This window comes from Apiospora hydei (genome assembly GCF_038363865.1).
Source record: "Apiospora hydei strain CBS 114990 chromosome Unknown utg000004l_segment0_segment0, whole genome shotgun sequence".
NCBI classification, from domain to species: domain Eukaryota; kingdom Fungi; phylum Ascomycota; class Sordariomycetes; order Amphisphaeriales; family Apiosporaceae; genus Apiospora; species Apiospora hydei.
The window spans coordinates 2555717-2568993 of record NW_027117363.1 but is presented as its reverse complement, the minus strand read 5'-3'; the positions used below and the strand labels follow the sequence as shown (position 1 = coordinate 2568993).

Here is a 13277-nt window from a genome sequence, read left to right as displayed (position 1 = left end):
TCAGAGTGTCCATGGATATATCAACGAGCCTTGCAGAGTCGCCGGTCAGATCGGGAGCTGGGTAGCTGTATGTGACCGAATCTTGCACTGTATTTCAGCTCTTGCAGGATTCCATCAGATAAAATATAGCTTCATTCTATATACTATATACCCACTTACTTACCCAGGTATTCATAAGTGCTCGTTGGCTCGGCCCCCAACCGCAGTGGCCGATGGAACCCGAAGACCGGAGAACCCCAAAGCTGACGAGAGGATCAAATAACGAGGTGCTACATGGCATAGCCATGGGTACGAGCTGGGGCTGTCGAGTACCGCGATCCTATGGTTGGCGGCAAGATGGTAGAGTCTATCCTCGAAAGCGGGCATGGACATTTCTTTTGTCGGGGATCCACGTGGTCTCATTATTTCAAAGATGCAGTAGGTAGGAGGTAGATATCCGGACACTTTGGTAATTGTCGATACAGCTGCTCTGGCATTTTTGCTAACGCCGAACAGACAATTGCGCATACAATGTCTCGTTCATCTAGGCGCTGAGCTGATTGGCGTGGTTATATTGATAGCCAAGGAGCATAGGTGTCAAAACTCGTGGGTGTCGGGAACCCCGCGCAGGGTCGGTCCTCGAGAGCCGACCAGAGCTATATCCATGCGCAGAACATACCGGACCAATCAGAAACCAACGCACGGCTCGTGTGTGCCTAGATGAATCTGGATCGCTACGCGAAGCATCAGCGAGAAAGCGCCAGCTTCTTGGCTGGTTGCCAATGGCACCTTGGAGGCAAGATACTGACTTGGATGTACGGAATAAGAAGACGACGAAAGTAACAGGGCAAGAAAGAGGGAGAGAGGGGGAGAGCACTCTACATACACAATTGAATCAAATTATAGCTTATGTAATTACATATATATACTAAGTATACTGCGCATTGCGTGATACGCAAGCCTGTTTCAACCACTCTATTCCGACCTGTGCAGCCTACAACCCCGTTTAAAATTTGCGTGGCTGTGTCCAGTACCTCATCCGAAGACAATTGGCTTGCGACCGAGACACACGTAGGATGGTAGTGGTGTAGCCAGGCAAGGCCCGATCAGCATAGTAGGAGGAGGAGGAGGAGGAGGAGGAGGAGGAGGAGGAGGAGGAGGAGGAGGAGGAGGAGGAACAAGGAGCGTATGAACGGGAAACCCCCGCCGGAGACCTCGTCGGAGACTTCATATTGCCGACGGGAAGCTCCACGGAATTGGGTGACGGGGAATGAGTAATCATAGGCTCGCACACAGCGAGCATCAACATGATGGATGGAGATAAGTAGATATGGACCGCATGGGGGGTCGGGGATTTGATTTTTCTACCTTCTATAACGAGCACGAAGGCCTGCAGGAGCATACTCGCATACCGCTCTTGTCGGCTTTAAGAAAGCTGGATCAGAAAAGTAAAACTGGCTGACATCAAAATACCCACCGCGACCCGTTTGACCAAGGCCCCCCAATCAACCGACACTTCCGGCCTGGCCTTCCCGCTTCTTCGCCTGAGTTGTCTCTCTCGGCGGTACAAGTTACAACCAAGGCAGGCGGCCCCTTGACCAGCACAGGGTTGATTGTTGAAAGCAAAAAAGTCTCTCGAGTACAGTACTCGTACGGCTGATCCGAAGGACCCGGGCAGGCATAAGTACGAGACACGACGGCCTCAGGGACTGGAACCGACAGAACTTCCCAGGAAGTATAGCGCGACTGACTGGCCGATATCTCTGTCGTCTACCTACCTGGTTACATCATCGCTACAACAACCAAGCTATCTGGCATCCCGGGCGATCTGTTGGTAAAATCTGAAGAAAGACCGAAGCCAATCGCCCTAGGTAGTGACGTGAAGCAGGCCAGAGTGGGGCGTGAGTAAGCTCCCCACCCCGAAAACCAGCATCTACAGCGATTATCAATCCCACTTGCTCCCAAAGCAAGCCCGACCGGGCCAGAGACGACCGGGCCAGCGAGCCACAGCACCACCCAGCACAACACGCAGGAGCTGGGACCAGAGAGCTAAGGCAACCTTGCCTGGAACGAAGGACGGGACCCAATTCCAGGACCCAGCACCAGGCCAGGACCAAAGACCAAGAGCTTGCTCTTGCTTGCTCCTCCGACGAACGAAAACCTCCAATCATCCCAAGTTTGTCCACTGCCGGTCACAAACACGCTCTTACAAACATTTTCTCTCAGTCATAACTTCTCACCAGCCCGTCACTCCTGATTCCCATTCCACCCTCTCACTGCACGGTTTCCTCGCACAAGTCGACGACATGGACGGCTCTGCTGGCAAAGAGTAAGTCGAGAGAGGACCCCCGCCAAACCCCGCTATTTCATCATGAAGGTGGCAGATGCGAGTGGCATCGCCAGCAACAATCTTGCACCGCATCGCCCGCCTGCTAACAATGCTCCCCCAACTGCGCGTGCATATGCTGACTGAGTCTGTAACAGCTCCTTGGAGCTCAAGGACAACACGGTCATCGTGGTCCTGGGCGCTTCCGGAGATCTCGCCAAGAAGAAGACAGTGAGTACCTCTGCGGCTTCTGCTTAGCCTCTGCAAGCAAAGTGCTAACACTGCATAGTTCCCGGCTCTCTTCGGTCTTGTAAGCCCTCTGCCAAATCGCTGCCATAATGGCCTCGGGCTATACGGAACCCCTTTCTAACGCTCTTCCAGTACCGCAACCAATTCCTCCCCAAGGATATCCAGATCATCGGATATGCCCGGACAGAGATGCCCCACGACGAGTTCATCAAGAGAGTCAAGTCCTACATCAAGACCCCTACGAAGGATCTCGAGCAGCAGCTGGAGGACTTCTGCAGCATCTGCACATATGTTTCGGGACAGTACGATAAGGACGAGTCCTTCAACAACCTCGACAAGCACCTGCAGATCATTGAGAAGGGCAAGCCCCACAACCACCGCCTGTTTTACATGGCCCTGCCGCCAAGCGTGTTCACGATTGTCTCTCAGCACCTGAAGAGATGCTGCTACCCTAAGAATGGCAGCGCTCGCGTCATTGTACGTTCTGCTGTGCCGGCGAGCTCCCCCAGCATGTGGCCATTGCTAATATTAGTGCACTGCAGGTCGAGAAGCCATTTGGAAAGGACCTCAACAGCTCTCGCGAATTGCAGAAGTCCCTAGAGCCCGACTGGAAGGAGGATGAGCTGTTCCGAATCGATCATTACCTGGGCAAGGAGATGGTGAAGAACATCCTGATTCTGCGTTTTGGAAACCTGTTCTTTGGCGCTACCTGGAACCGACAGCACATCGACAATGTCCAAATCACGTTCAAGGAGCCCTTCGGCACCGAGGGCCGTGGCGGATACTTCGACGAGTTCGGCATCATTCGCGATGTCCAGCAGAACCACCTGCTTCAGGTGTTGACCCTGCTGGCTATGGAGCGACCCATCAGTTTCTCCAGCGAAGACATCCGAGACGAGAAGGTCCGAGTTCTCCGAGCCATGCCGGCCATTGAGCCTAAGAATGTCATTATTGGACAGTATGGCAGGTCACTCGATGGGAGCAAGCCGTCGTACAAGGAGGACAAGACCGTACCCCAGGATTCGCGATGCCCGACCTTCTGCGCCCTCGTTGCGTACATTAAGAACGAGAGATGGGATGGCGTGCCTTTCATCATGAAGGCAGGCAAGGCTTTGAACGAGCAGAAGACGGAGATCCGCATCCAGTTCAAGGATGTGACCAGCGGAATCTTCAAGGACATTCCGCGCAACGAGCTCGTGATGCGGATCCAGCCTAACGAGAGTGTTTACATTAAGATGAACTCCAAGCTGCCCGGTCTCAGCATGCAGACAGTTGTGACGGAGCTTGATCTGACATACCGACGCCGATTCTCGGACCTCAAGATCCCCGAGGCGTACGAGTCTCTTATTCTCGACTGCCTGAAGGGAGATCACTCCAACTTTGTGCGCGACGACGAGCTGGATGCCAGCTGGAGAATCTTCACGCCGCTGTTGAATTATCTGGATGACAACAAGGAGATTATCCCCATGGAGTACCCATACGGATCAAGAGGACCTGCAGTTCTTGACGATTTCACGGCATCCTACGGCTACAAGTTCAGCGATGCTGCTGGCTACCAATGGCCCACGACGTCGGCCGCGCCTCCCAACAGGCTGTAATTGTCGGCAAACGACTTGGGCGAGCGGGGAACGAGGCAGTGAGGTTGGCGGTCGTCGGTTTCTTCAACACTTTAACCAGGCAGGCGCTAAGCAGATGAAACGGGAACGGAGTAATCAAGGTTTATTTAGAGAGAGATATATATAGTCTAGGAAAGCAACACCGTCATTGCTGGGCCAGTGTTTGAATTGTTGATGGTGATGCACGGTGAATATGTCTGGAGGACACAGCAGCAAAAACCGGGGTTGGCGGCTGGGAAAAGGGCGGTTTCTGCTTCTTCTATTCTTTCTGGAATGTTTCCTTCTTGAGCATTGTGTGCCGCTTCGAACATGAAACTTGAAACTAGCCGATTGAACAACATGGATGTCAACGAGGTTGCATACCTAACCTACCTACGTTACCGCAAGTGTGCGCAATTTCCCTGGAGTGTCAAGTGCCTAAGCTAGCCGGGCTACGGACTGATATTGCGCCGCAAGAACCCTGGTCTTACAAGGCTTCTTCTTCCGGTAGGCCGTTCGTTCAATGGTCAATCACCCCGGATCGAGCTGCGTTACAACGACATTGCTACTTCTTATTTCCCGAAAAGGACACAGCCGAACTCGAGAGTCCAGTATTGTGTTACAAGGGATGCAATACTTGCAGTGAGCTGATGGGCCCTTGATGCGCACGGAATCTGAATCGGAGGCGGCTTATAGGCCGACATGTACATGCAGGCGCAATGTAGCGTCATGGAGTCATACCCATAGCCCTCGTAGTAGCATGCGAATACGCGTTGAGATTAGCAGAAGTCTTGGCAACTGTCTGGCTGGAAATAGCGTCTACGTCTGTTCGCCGGGCTATAACACTAACATCCTGTCGCCCTCTAGGCACCTACATAGTTGAAACAATAACCTTAAATACCTATCGCGAGCCGCAAAAGGAGCTCCAATTCATCATCGAAGCAGAAAAAAAGAGAAAGTCCTTCTGTCCTGCCTTCGATTAACTCAGCACCGTCTAGCCTTGTTTCTCGCTGATCATGACTTGATCCTTTGAGGCGTGGCATTTGAAAGTCTACCTGGACTGCCTAGGGTATCTTGCACCCCCACCTACTCGAAGCCCCCTAAGATCGAGTAGGGAGGCAGGTAACACACGATGGAGTCGAGCATAGCTGAGCCGGACGTCGCTCGCTCGGGGAGAGCTGCGGAAAAGACAAAAGCACCAATGGAAACGACAAGTTTGACCAATGAAGAGAAGGCTACCCAGGACGCCAAGTTGAAACCAGAAAGAGAAGCCAAGTTCAAAGACTACATCGTGAGCGCCCGCGTCTTGCACTTGCTCTTTGTTGTTGTTATTGAGATAGACGAGAACTAACACGTTTGCCAGCGTATATTCACCTATGCAAGGAAATGGGACTTCCCATTGATGGTCCTGGGTGCATTGGCAGCCATCGGCACCGGTGTCACGATGCCGCTGATGAACGTCATCTTTGGTACTGTTTCACCCCAGCCTGGATGGACTAAAGTTATGCTGTTTGCAGGTGGTTTTGCTAATGCGGAGTAATAGGAAGACTTGTTGGCAGCTTCAATAGCTATTTCACACCCGGTGCAGCTCAGTCTCAATCCGAGTTTGAAAAGATCGTCAACAAACAAGCGTGAGTTCTGTTCTGGATGGAGCATGTCGGAAATGAAATGATGGGAGCTGACATACTGCAAAGCCTTTATATATTTGGTCTCTTCATCGCTCGATGGGGGCTTCACTATATAAGCAAGGTAAGGCGTGGCTCAAGAGCAAGCATCCCAACAAAGAGGGCCTGGTATACTGACGGCTATATTAGTTCTCGGTCCGTATGATAGGAATCCGCATGTCAGCTGCAATTCGTCTACACTATCTGAGATGCCTATTTGGTCAAACCATCCACGTTCTCGACTCGATGACACCTGGCGCAGCCGCGGGCACCATCACGACTACAGCCAACACGCTGCAGCTGGGCATCAGCGAGAAGCTGAGCACCTTCATCGAGTTCATGTCCACCATTGTCACCGCCCTCGTCGTTGCCTTCGTAACGAACTGGGCGGTCACGCTCGTGACGGCTTCCGTCGTGCTGTTCATCCTACTGACCGTCGCCATCCTGCTGCCCTTCATCATCAAGGCGCAGTCCCGGCAGACCGAGGCCGAGACCCAGTCGAGCGCCATCGCCAGCGAAGCCTTCGGCAGCATCCGGATGATCGCCGCCTGCGGCGCCGAGACGCGCATGGCGAAGCGCTTCGACGTGTGGGCCGACGCGGCCAAGCGGCACGGCCGCCGCATGTCGCCGCTGCTGGCGGCGCAGTTCGGCTTCGTCTTCCTCGGCATGTACGCTGGCTTCGCCATCGCGTTCTGGTACGGGACCAAGTCCTTCGCCGAGGGCCGCCTCGGCGACGTCGGGGACATCGTGACGGTCGTGTTCTCCGTCCTCATGATGACCATCGCGCTCGAGCGGGTCTCGACGCCCCTCGTGGCCATCTCCAAGGCCATGGTCGCGGCGTGCCAGTTCTTCGTCGTCATCGACGCGCCGAAGCCGCAGCGCGGCGACCGGAGGGATCCGGATGTCTCGGCCGCCTCCGACATCGAGTTCAAGGGTGTCGATTTCGCGTACCCGAGCCGGCCCCACGTCAAGGTCTTGGATGGGCTTGATCTGAAGATCGAGGCCGGGAAGCTCACGGCCATTGTCGGGCCATCGGGATCGGGCAAGAGCACCGTGGTCGGCCTGGTCGAGAAGTGGTATACTTTGCGTGATCAACACATCATTGCGAAAGCCGTCGAGCCCAAGAAGGAGGATGCCAAGAAGAAGAAAAAGGAGGAGAAAGAGAAGCAGAAAACCGGCGAAAAGGACGGAGAAGGAGAAAGCTTGCCTTCATCGTTGGCGGAGAATGCGGAAGACGCTGGCCCCCTGTCGAACTGAAAGGTTTCATCTCGACTGCCGGCTACGAGCTCGATCAAATCGACACGAATTGGTGGCGGTCTCAGATTGGCTTGGTGCAGCAGGAACCGTTCCTCTTCAACGACACCATATACAATAATGTTGGATATGGCTTGATCGGGTCTCCCCTGGACGGCCAGAGCGAGGAGCGCAAACGTGAGCTCATCATTGAAGCGTGCAAGGAGTCCTTTGCGGACGAGTTCATCGACCGGCTCCCGGATGGGTACAACACTATCGTCGGAGACGGCGGGGCGAAGCTTTCTGGAGGCCAGCGCCAGCGGATTAGTATTGCGAGAGCTGTCATCAAGAAGCCCAAGATTCTGATTCTCGACGAGGCAACCTCCGCCATTGACGTGAGGGGTGAACGCATCGTCCAAGCGGCTCTGGACAGGGTCTCGCAGGGGCGCACCACCATCACCATTGCCCACAGACTGTCGACTATTAAGAAAGCCGACACGATTGTGGTTCTGCAAAAGGGGAGGGTCGTGGAGCAGGGGCACGCATGACGGTCTCCTGAAGAACGAAAAGGGAGCATACTACGGGCTGGTGCACGCGCAGCAGCTTTCCCTGGGTGATCCCACCGACTCGAGTGAGTCGGATGAGCCCGAAGAAGAAGACCTCGCGGCCATCCTCAGCCGAGAGAAGAGCGCAGCTTCCGTGGATCCCAATTATGACCAGCATGTCCCCGGGTACAAGCCGCAGGGGTTCATCGGGAGCTTCGGACGCCTGCTCTATGAGCAGCGCAGCCGGATCCCCCTGTACATTATCGCGGTCATCATCTCCATGTTCACGGCGGTGGCCTCACCCATGCAGGCCTACCTGTTCGCCAAGATCATCGTGGTCTTCCAGTACGTCTTCGACATGGACAAGTTCCTCTCGGAAAGCAGGTTTTGGTCCCTCATGTGGACGGTGCTCGCCATCGGTGTCGGCTTCTCCAACTTCTTGCTCTTCTTCATAACGACGTGGCTCGCGGCCCACATCTCGTCGACGTACCGGAAGCAGTACTTTGAGAACCTCCTCTACCAGAAGATTGCCTTCTTCGACGGCGAGGACAACTCGACGGGCACGCTGACCGCGCGCGTCGGCGGCGACCCAAAACAGCTCGAGGAGATGCTGGGAGTGAACATGGCCATGGTGTTCAATTCTGTCTTTATGGTCATCGGCTGCTTGGCCATTTCGTACGCGTACGGCTGGAAGCTGGCGCTCGTGGCCATGTTCGTCACGATGCCGCTGGGGATCGCGGCGGGTTACTTCCGGCTGCGGTACGAGCTCGAGTTTGAGAAGATGAATGCGGCCGTATTCGCCGAGAGCTCCAAGTTTGCGGCCGAAGCCATCGGCGCGTTCCGGACCGTGGCTTCCATGACGCTGGAGGAGACGATTACGACCCGGTACGATAAGTTGCTCAATGGCCATGTCGCAAAGGCGTATAAGAAGGCCAGGTGGTCGACCTTAATTTTCGCACTGTCGGATAGCTTGGGCCTGGGCTGCTCTGCCCTGATCTTCTGGTACGGTGGGCACCTACTTGCCTCCCGGGAGTACCAGGCTGTCAACTTCTTCGTCTGTTACATGGCTGCGATACAGGGCGGGGAGGGCGCTGGCCAGGGGTTCAGTTTCGGACCTAACGCCGCGCAGGCTTCGGCTGCCGCCAACCGGATCCTGAGCATCCGGCACACACAAGAAACAGACGCTCATAGAGCTGCACCCGCTGGTACGGAGAAGTCGAGGAGCATCCCCGACACCGAGGGCGGCGTCAAGATCGAGCTGAGGGACGTCTACTTCAAGTACCCGACCCGCAACGTATCCATCTTCAAGGGCCTCAACATCACCATCGAGAAGGGCCAGTTCGCTGCGCTAGTCGGCGCCTCGGGCTGCGGCAAGACCTCCATCGTCTCCCTCCTCGAGCGCTTCTACGACCCCGAGCGCGGCCAGGTCCTGGCCAACGGCGTCGACATCGCCAGCCTCAACATCTACGAGTACCGCAAGCACCTATCGCTGGTAGCCCAGGAACCCAACATCTTCCAAGGCACGCTGCGCGAGAACATCCTCCTGGGCGTCGACGCCGACGCCATCACCGACGCGGTCCTGCACGCCGCCTGCCGCGACGCCAGCATCCACGACTTCATCGCCTCGCTGCCCGACGGCTACAACACCGAGGTCGGAAGCAAGGGCGTCTCGCTCTCGGGCGGGCAGAAGCAGCGCCTCAGCATCGCGCGCGCCCTCATCCGCCGCCCGGACGTCCTGCTGCTCGACGAGGCCACCAGCAGCCTCGACTCGGAGAGCGAGAAGCTCGTCCAGCGCGCCTTTGAGCGCGCCGCCTCGGGCCGCACCATGGTCGTCGTCGCGCACCGCCTCGCCACGGTCCAGAATGCCGACGTTATTTTCGTCCTGGGCGAGGGCAAGGTGCTCGAGCAGGGGAACCATGCGGAGCTGTTGCGGAAGAAGGGGGTTTATTGGAATATGGTAAGTACAACGGCCCCCCCTTCTCTAGGTTTTCTCATGCATCTCCTTTCTTTCTTTCTTTCTCTCTCTCCACCCATTGTTTTCTTCCCAGCTTGCGACCACGGTGACCTTTTTGGTAACGTAGCTGACATTTTACTTTGCAGTGCCAAAGCCAAGCTCTTGATCGATAAAACCGGGTCAGGGTGTATATATACCAACAAACATAGCAAATCTTCTTGGATATTACCAACGGGGATACAGTTACCGAGTTACGGGATTTTTATACGATTGGAGGGACGGGCGTATGTAACTGCTGGAAAGCGATACCCTACTTTGCTTGTCGTTCTGTATATCATTTCGTTTTGTTGCCACTTCTCCTAACGGACCTATATCGGCGGGTCTCGCCACTGTTGGCTTCTCAACGGGTTTCAATCGCTGCCATTTTCACTTGCATGAACATCATTACTTAAAATGATATAATTATCATCGAACTGCATTTTCCCCAGTGGCGAGATCCTGAAAAGGGGCACCGAGATTTAGAAATGTGGCGAGTGATAGATTGCTGATTGGCATTTACCATGGATATCGTGGCTAATTTGAATGTAATGTGCTCGTAAGCCGTAATAATTCATGATATTTGTGTGATGGTATATATGTATATGTAGCGATATAGTTTCCCTTCCACTTAGATCAAATACCTGAACCCCTTGCGCATCCTCAGTGCCTCGTCCTCGCTCTCGATGATCTCTTGCTGCGTAGCGGCGTCCTGGTGCGTGGCAGCACCGGACCGCTCGGCGAGCTCGAGGCGCTTGTTGAGGCGGCCGAGGATGAGGCGGAAGCCGAAGCAGCCGGCAATGGTGATACCGAACATGGCGGTGACGATGCCGTAACTCTTGCGGTAGCCGTTATCGGACAGCGACCAGACATAGGAGCCCGCAATGTTGCCGAGCTGCGAGAAGGCGTTGATGAAGGCCAGGGCGACGGCGCGCTTGGCTGGTGGGCGCGGGAACGACGAGCTGATCCACGAGTAGAAGACGATGAAGCCGGCGTACGAAGACGCTTGCAGGAAGAGGGCGATGTAGCGTGCCACCACGTTGTTGGTCGACATACTGATGATGAAGCCGATGAGGCCGCCGCAGATGGGGCCGGTGATGTGCCAGAACTGGGTTACGGTCAGCACTCTCCGTGGGACAGGTAAAAGAGTCAGGGTAGGCTTACCTTCTCGCCGGTACTATCGGAGTGATGCGCAACGAACAATGACACAATACATGAGAAGACCCATGGAGGAGCGCTCATGAGAAGGGTCGGCACATAGCTGTAGCCAAGTGTCTTGGTAAGAGTCGGCTTTACACATGGTTAGTATGTTATGCACAGACCGTTATCGGTCGAGGCAACAGGTGGTTAGCACTTACGAAGAAGGCGTTGAACGAGAGGCCCACGACGTAGGCGGTGAAGGTCAGACTCATGAGGTACATCTTGTAGTCCTTCAGCGCCATGAAGAGACCGCCAAAGGCGCCCTGGTCCTCGGCGTCCTCGTCCTTCTCGCCCACATCCTCGATCATGCGGAGCTGGGCGATATCAAGCTCTTCGGCCGTGAAGCCACGGGTGTTGTGCGGGAGATCTGGCAGAACAAACCCGGCGGTGATGGCGACCAGCATGGTAATACCCCCTGAGCAAGGACGGAGTCAGTCAAGGGTGCCATATAATCGAAACCCATAGTTATCGATGCGAAGACTCTTAAATATTGCGACAAACATACCTTCGATCCAGAAGAGCCATCGCCATGCGGCGTGTCCCAGTGCACCTTCCATGTTTGACAGTACACCGGCACCGACAAGGGCCGAGAAGGCATTGGAAATGAGGTTTCCGCAGAAGAGGATGGCATTACGTGTCGTCAGCTCTCTGCGCGTATACCATTTCGACAGAATCATCAAAGCTCCGGGGAGGAAAGCAGCCTATATCTCGCTAGCGGTTAGCACTTTACTCGGTGTCTTTCTCAATGCGGCCCTCTCAAAGTTGACCATGTCAGAGAAAGTGCGCGTGGGTCGATGGCAAGACATACCTCGACGAAACCGAGGAAGAACCGAATCACGACCATGTCGGTGAAGTTGTTGGCAACTCCGGACAGAGTCGATATCAGTCCCCACAGGAGCATGACGGCGGATAGATACAAGGACGGCCGCGAAATGCGGTTGATGAACATGTTGCTCGGCACCTGCATCAGAATGTAGCCGACATACAAGATGGACAGACAAGTCGAGTATTGCGCATCGTCCAGTTTGAGATCGTCCTGCAGACCCTTGAGTCGCGCGGCCGCGATGTTGTTCCGGTCCAGGTAGTTCATGATATAGATGATTACGAACAGGCCGCAGCGGGCGTCGAGCTTACGCTTGAGCGACTTCTCGACGCGTACCCGATGAGCCGGGTCCATCATGCGGGCGTGTGCGAAGGGCAGGTTGGGGTCCACGACGGGCATCTGCTCCAGCTGCTCCTCCCTCCGCTTGTGGCTCGGGTTGGGCAGCGGGGCAGCCTGAGAGATCTCATCGTCCGCCATGGTGGAGTGCTGCAGTTGGGAGGAGGAGGAGGGAGAGAGGTGCTCGTCTAGGAACGAGCATGTATGTGAGACTCTCGGTCAGGACTTATGTATGTGGGAAGATCACACACAGAGAGGAACCGGCTGGGACGGTCGCAATCCGGGGGTGGGTAGGGTCATTCTTTATATAAGGGAGGAAATAGCCAGAAAAGCAACAGGCATGGGCTATGAGCCTATGACGGAGTTTGGAGGCTAGCCGGGTAGTCCAAGGACGGAGCAAGAACTAATAGCTCGGTACCACCCTGTGCTGCCCTGCTGCCCTGCCCATGTTGGTGCTCCCCCGCCTTGGCTCCCACAATGAAGCCTCCGCCGTCAAGGAAGACGTCCTCAACTCGCGGGGGAGGTCAGGGAGGTCCAGCTGCCGTGGGGCGGCAGCATGAGCCGCGGTATGAGGCCCCGTCAGGAAATCTCGAATCTCCCAATCAGCGACGGGCAGGCAGACCCTCCTTCAGGCCCTTCCTCGGCGTCTTGGCACCCTTGCCTCTCCAATCATCCGTTACGCGACGAACGACTTTGGGTGGGAAGAGCGAGAAAAAAGAGAAAAAAAATCCATCGTCGGTGGTGCCCGCCCGGGCCCGCTACAATAATGGATCTCATTACGGGAATATTTGCTGGAGAAGACATGGGCTAAAATAGTAGAGGGGCCATGTTGGCTGGGGTATGGGGAAATTCTGGGCGAAGAGCGCACCACACTTGACACTTGCTTGGCTCCCCCGGCCTGCCTTGTTCTTCCCCTTACCCCCGACATGTCCCGGGTCGGACTGCCGACCGACCAACATCAGCGATGAAAAGCGCGAGGAGAGCGCGACGATCTCGAGGCTGGTTATGCGCATCAAATCAATCTAAGCTGAGAGGGCTTCTTTGTATGACCGACCGACCGGCTGCCGTGTATTGGTGTGTTACAGACAGGTGACGCCATGCTGGAACAGGTATCTTTTCCCTATTGAGCGGATTCGATTTCTTCCTCGTGACTTGTTGTGTTGCTAAGGGCCGATTGGAAGAAGTTGCAGGCTTCGAGAGCAAATGGGACGATGTTCTCGTGAAGCAGTTCCACTCCCAACAAGCTTGCAAAGAAGTCACACACTCAGCCAACTCCGCTGCTCCAAGTCTTCCAAGGCCCACTTGCGCTGTCGGAGCTACCTAAAGCAAGAATGGCG

General features: G+C 55.2%; 3 protein-coding genes across 3 annotated transcripts; 2 read left to right on the top strand and 1 right to left on the bottom strand.

Moving 5' to 3' along the window:
- Positions 1-2285: 2285 nt before the first annotated feature.
- On the top strand, positions 2286-4152 carry PG997_003307 (glucose-6-phosphate 1-dehydrogenase; the record flags this gene model as incomplete). Its single annotated transcript, XM_066807622.1, has 5 exons — positions 2286-2308; positions 2464-2536; positions 2595-2615; positions 2687-3031; positions 3097-4152. 5 exons carry the CDS (start codon positions 2286-2288, stop codon positions 4150-4152), a joined length of 1518 nt encoding a protein of 505 aa, XP_066671240.1.
- A 1129-nt stretch (positions 4153-5281) lies between these two features.
- PG997_003306 (ABC transporter) lies at positions 5282-9718 on the top strand (the record flags this gene model as incomplete). Its single annotated transcript, XM_066807621.1, has 8 exons — positions 5282-5440; positions 5513-5618; positions 5693-5780; positions 5844-5898; positions 5964-7014; positions 7074-7552; positions 7608-9548; positions 9692-9718. 8 exons carry the CDS (start codon positions 5282-5284, stop codon positions 9716-9718), a joined length of 3906 nt encoding a protein of 1301 aa, XP_066671239.1.
- A 494-nt stretch (positions 9719-10212) lies between these two features.
- PG997_003305 (major facilitator superfamily domain-containing protein) lies at positions 10213-12081 on the bottom strand (the record flags this gene model as incomplete). Its single annotated transcript, XM_066807620.1, has 5 exons — positions 10213-10689; positions 10746-10871; positions 10940-11196; positions 11287-11482; positions 11590-12081. The coding sequence occupies 5 exons, from the start codon at positions 12079-12081 to the stop codon at positions 10213-10215; spliced, it is 1548 nt and encodes a 515-aa protein (XP_066671238.1).
- Between the last annotated feature and the right edge of the window lie 1196 nt (positions 12082-13277).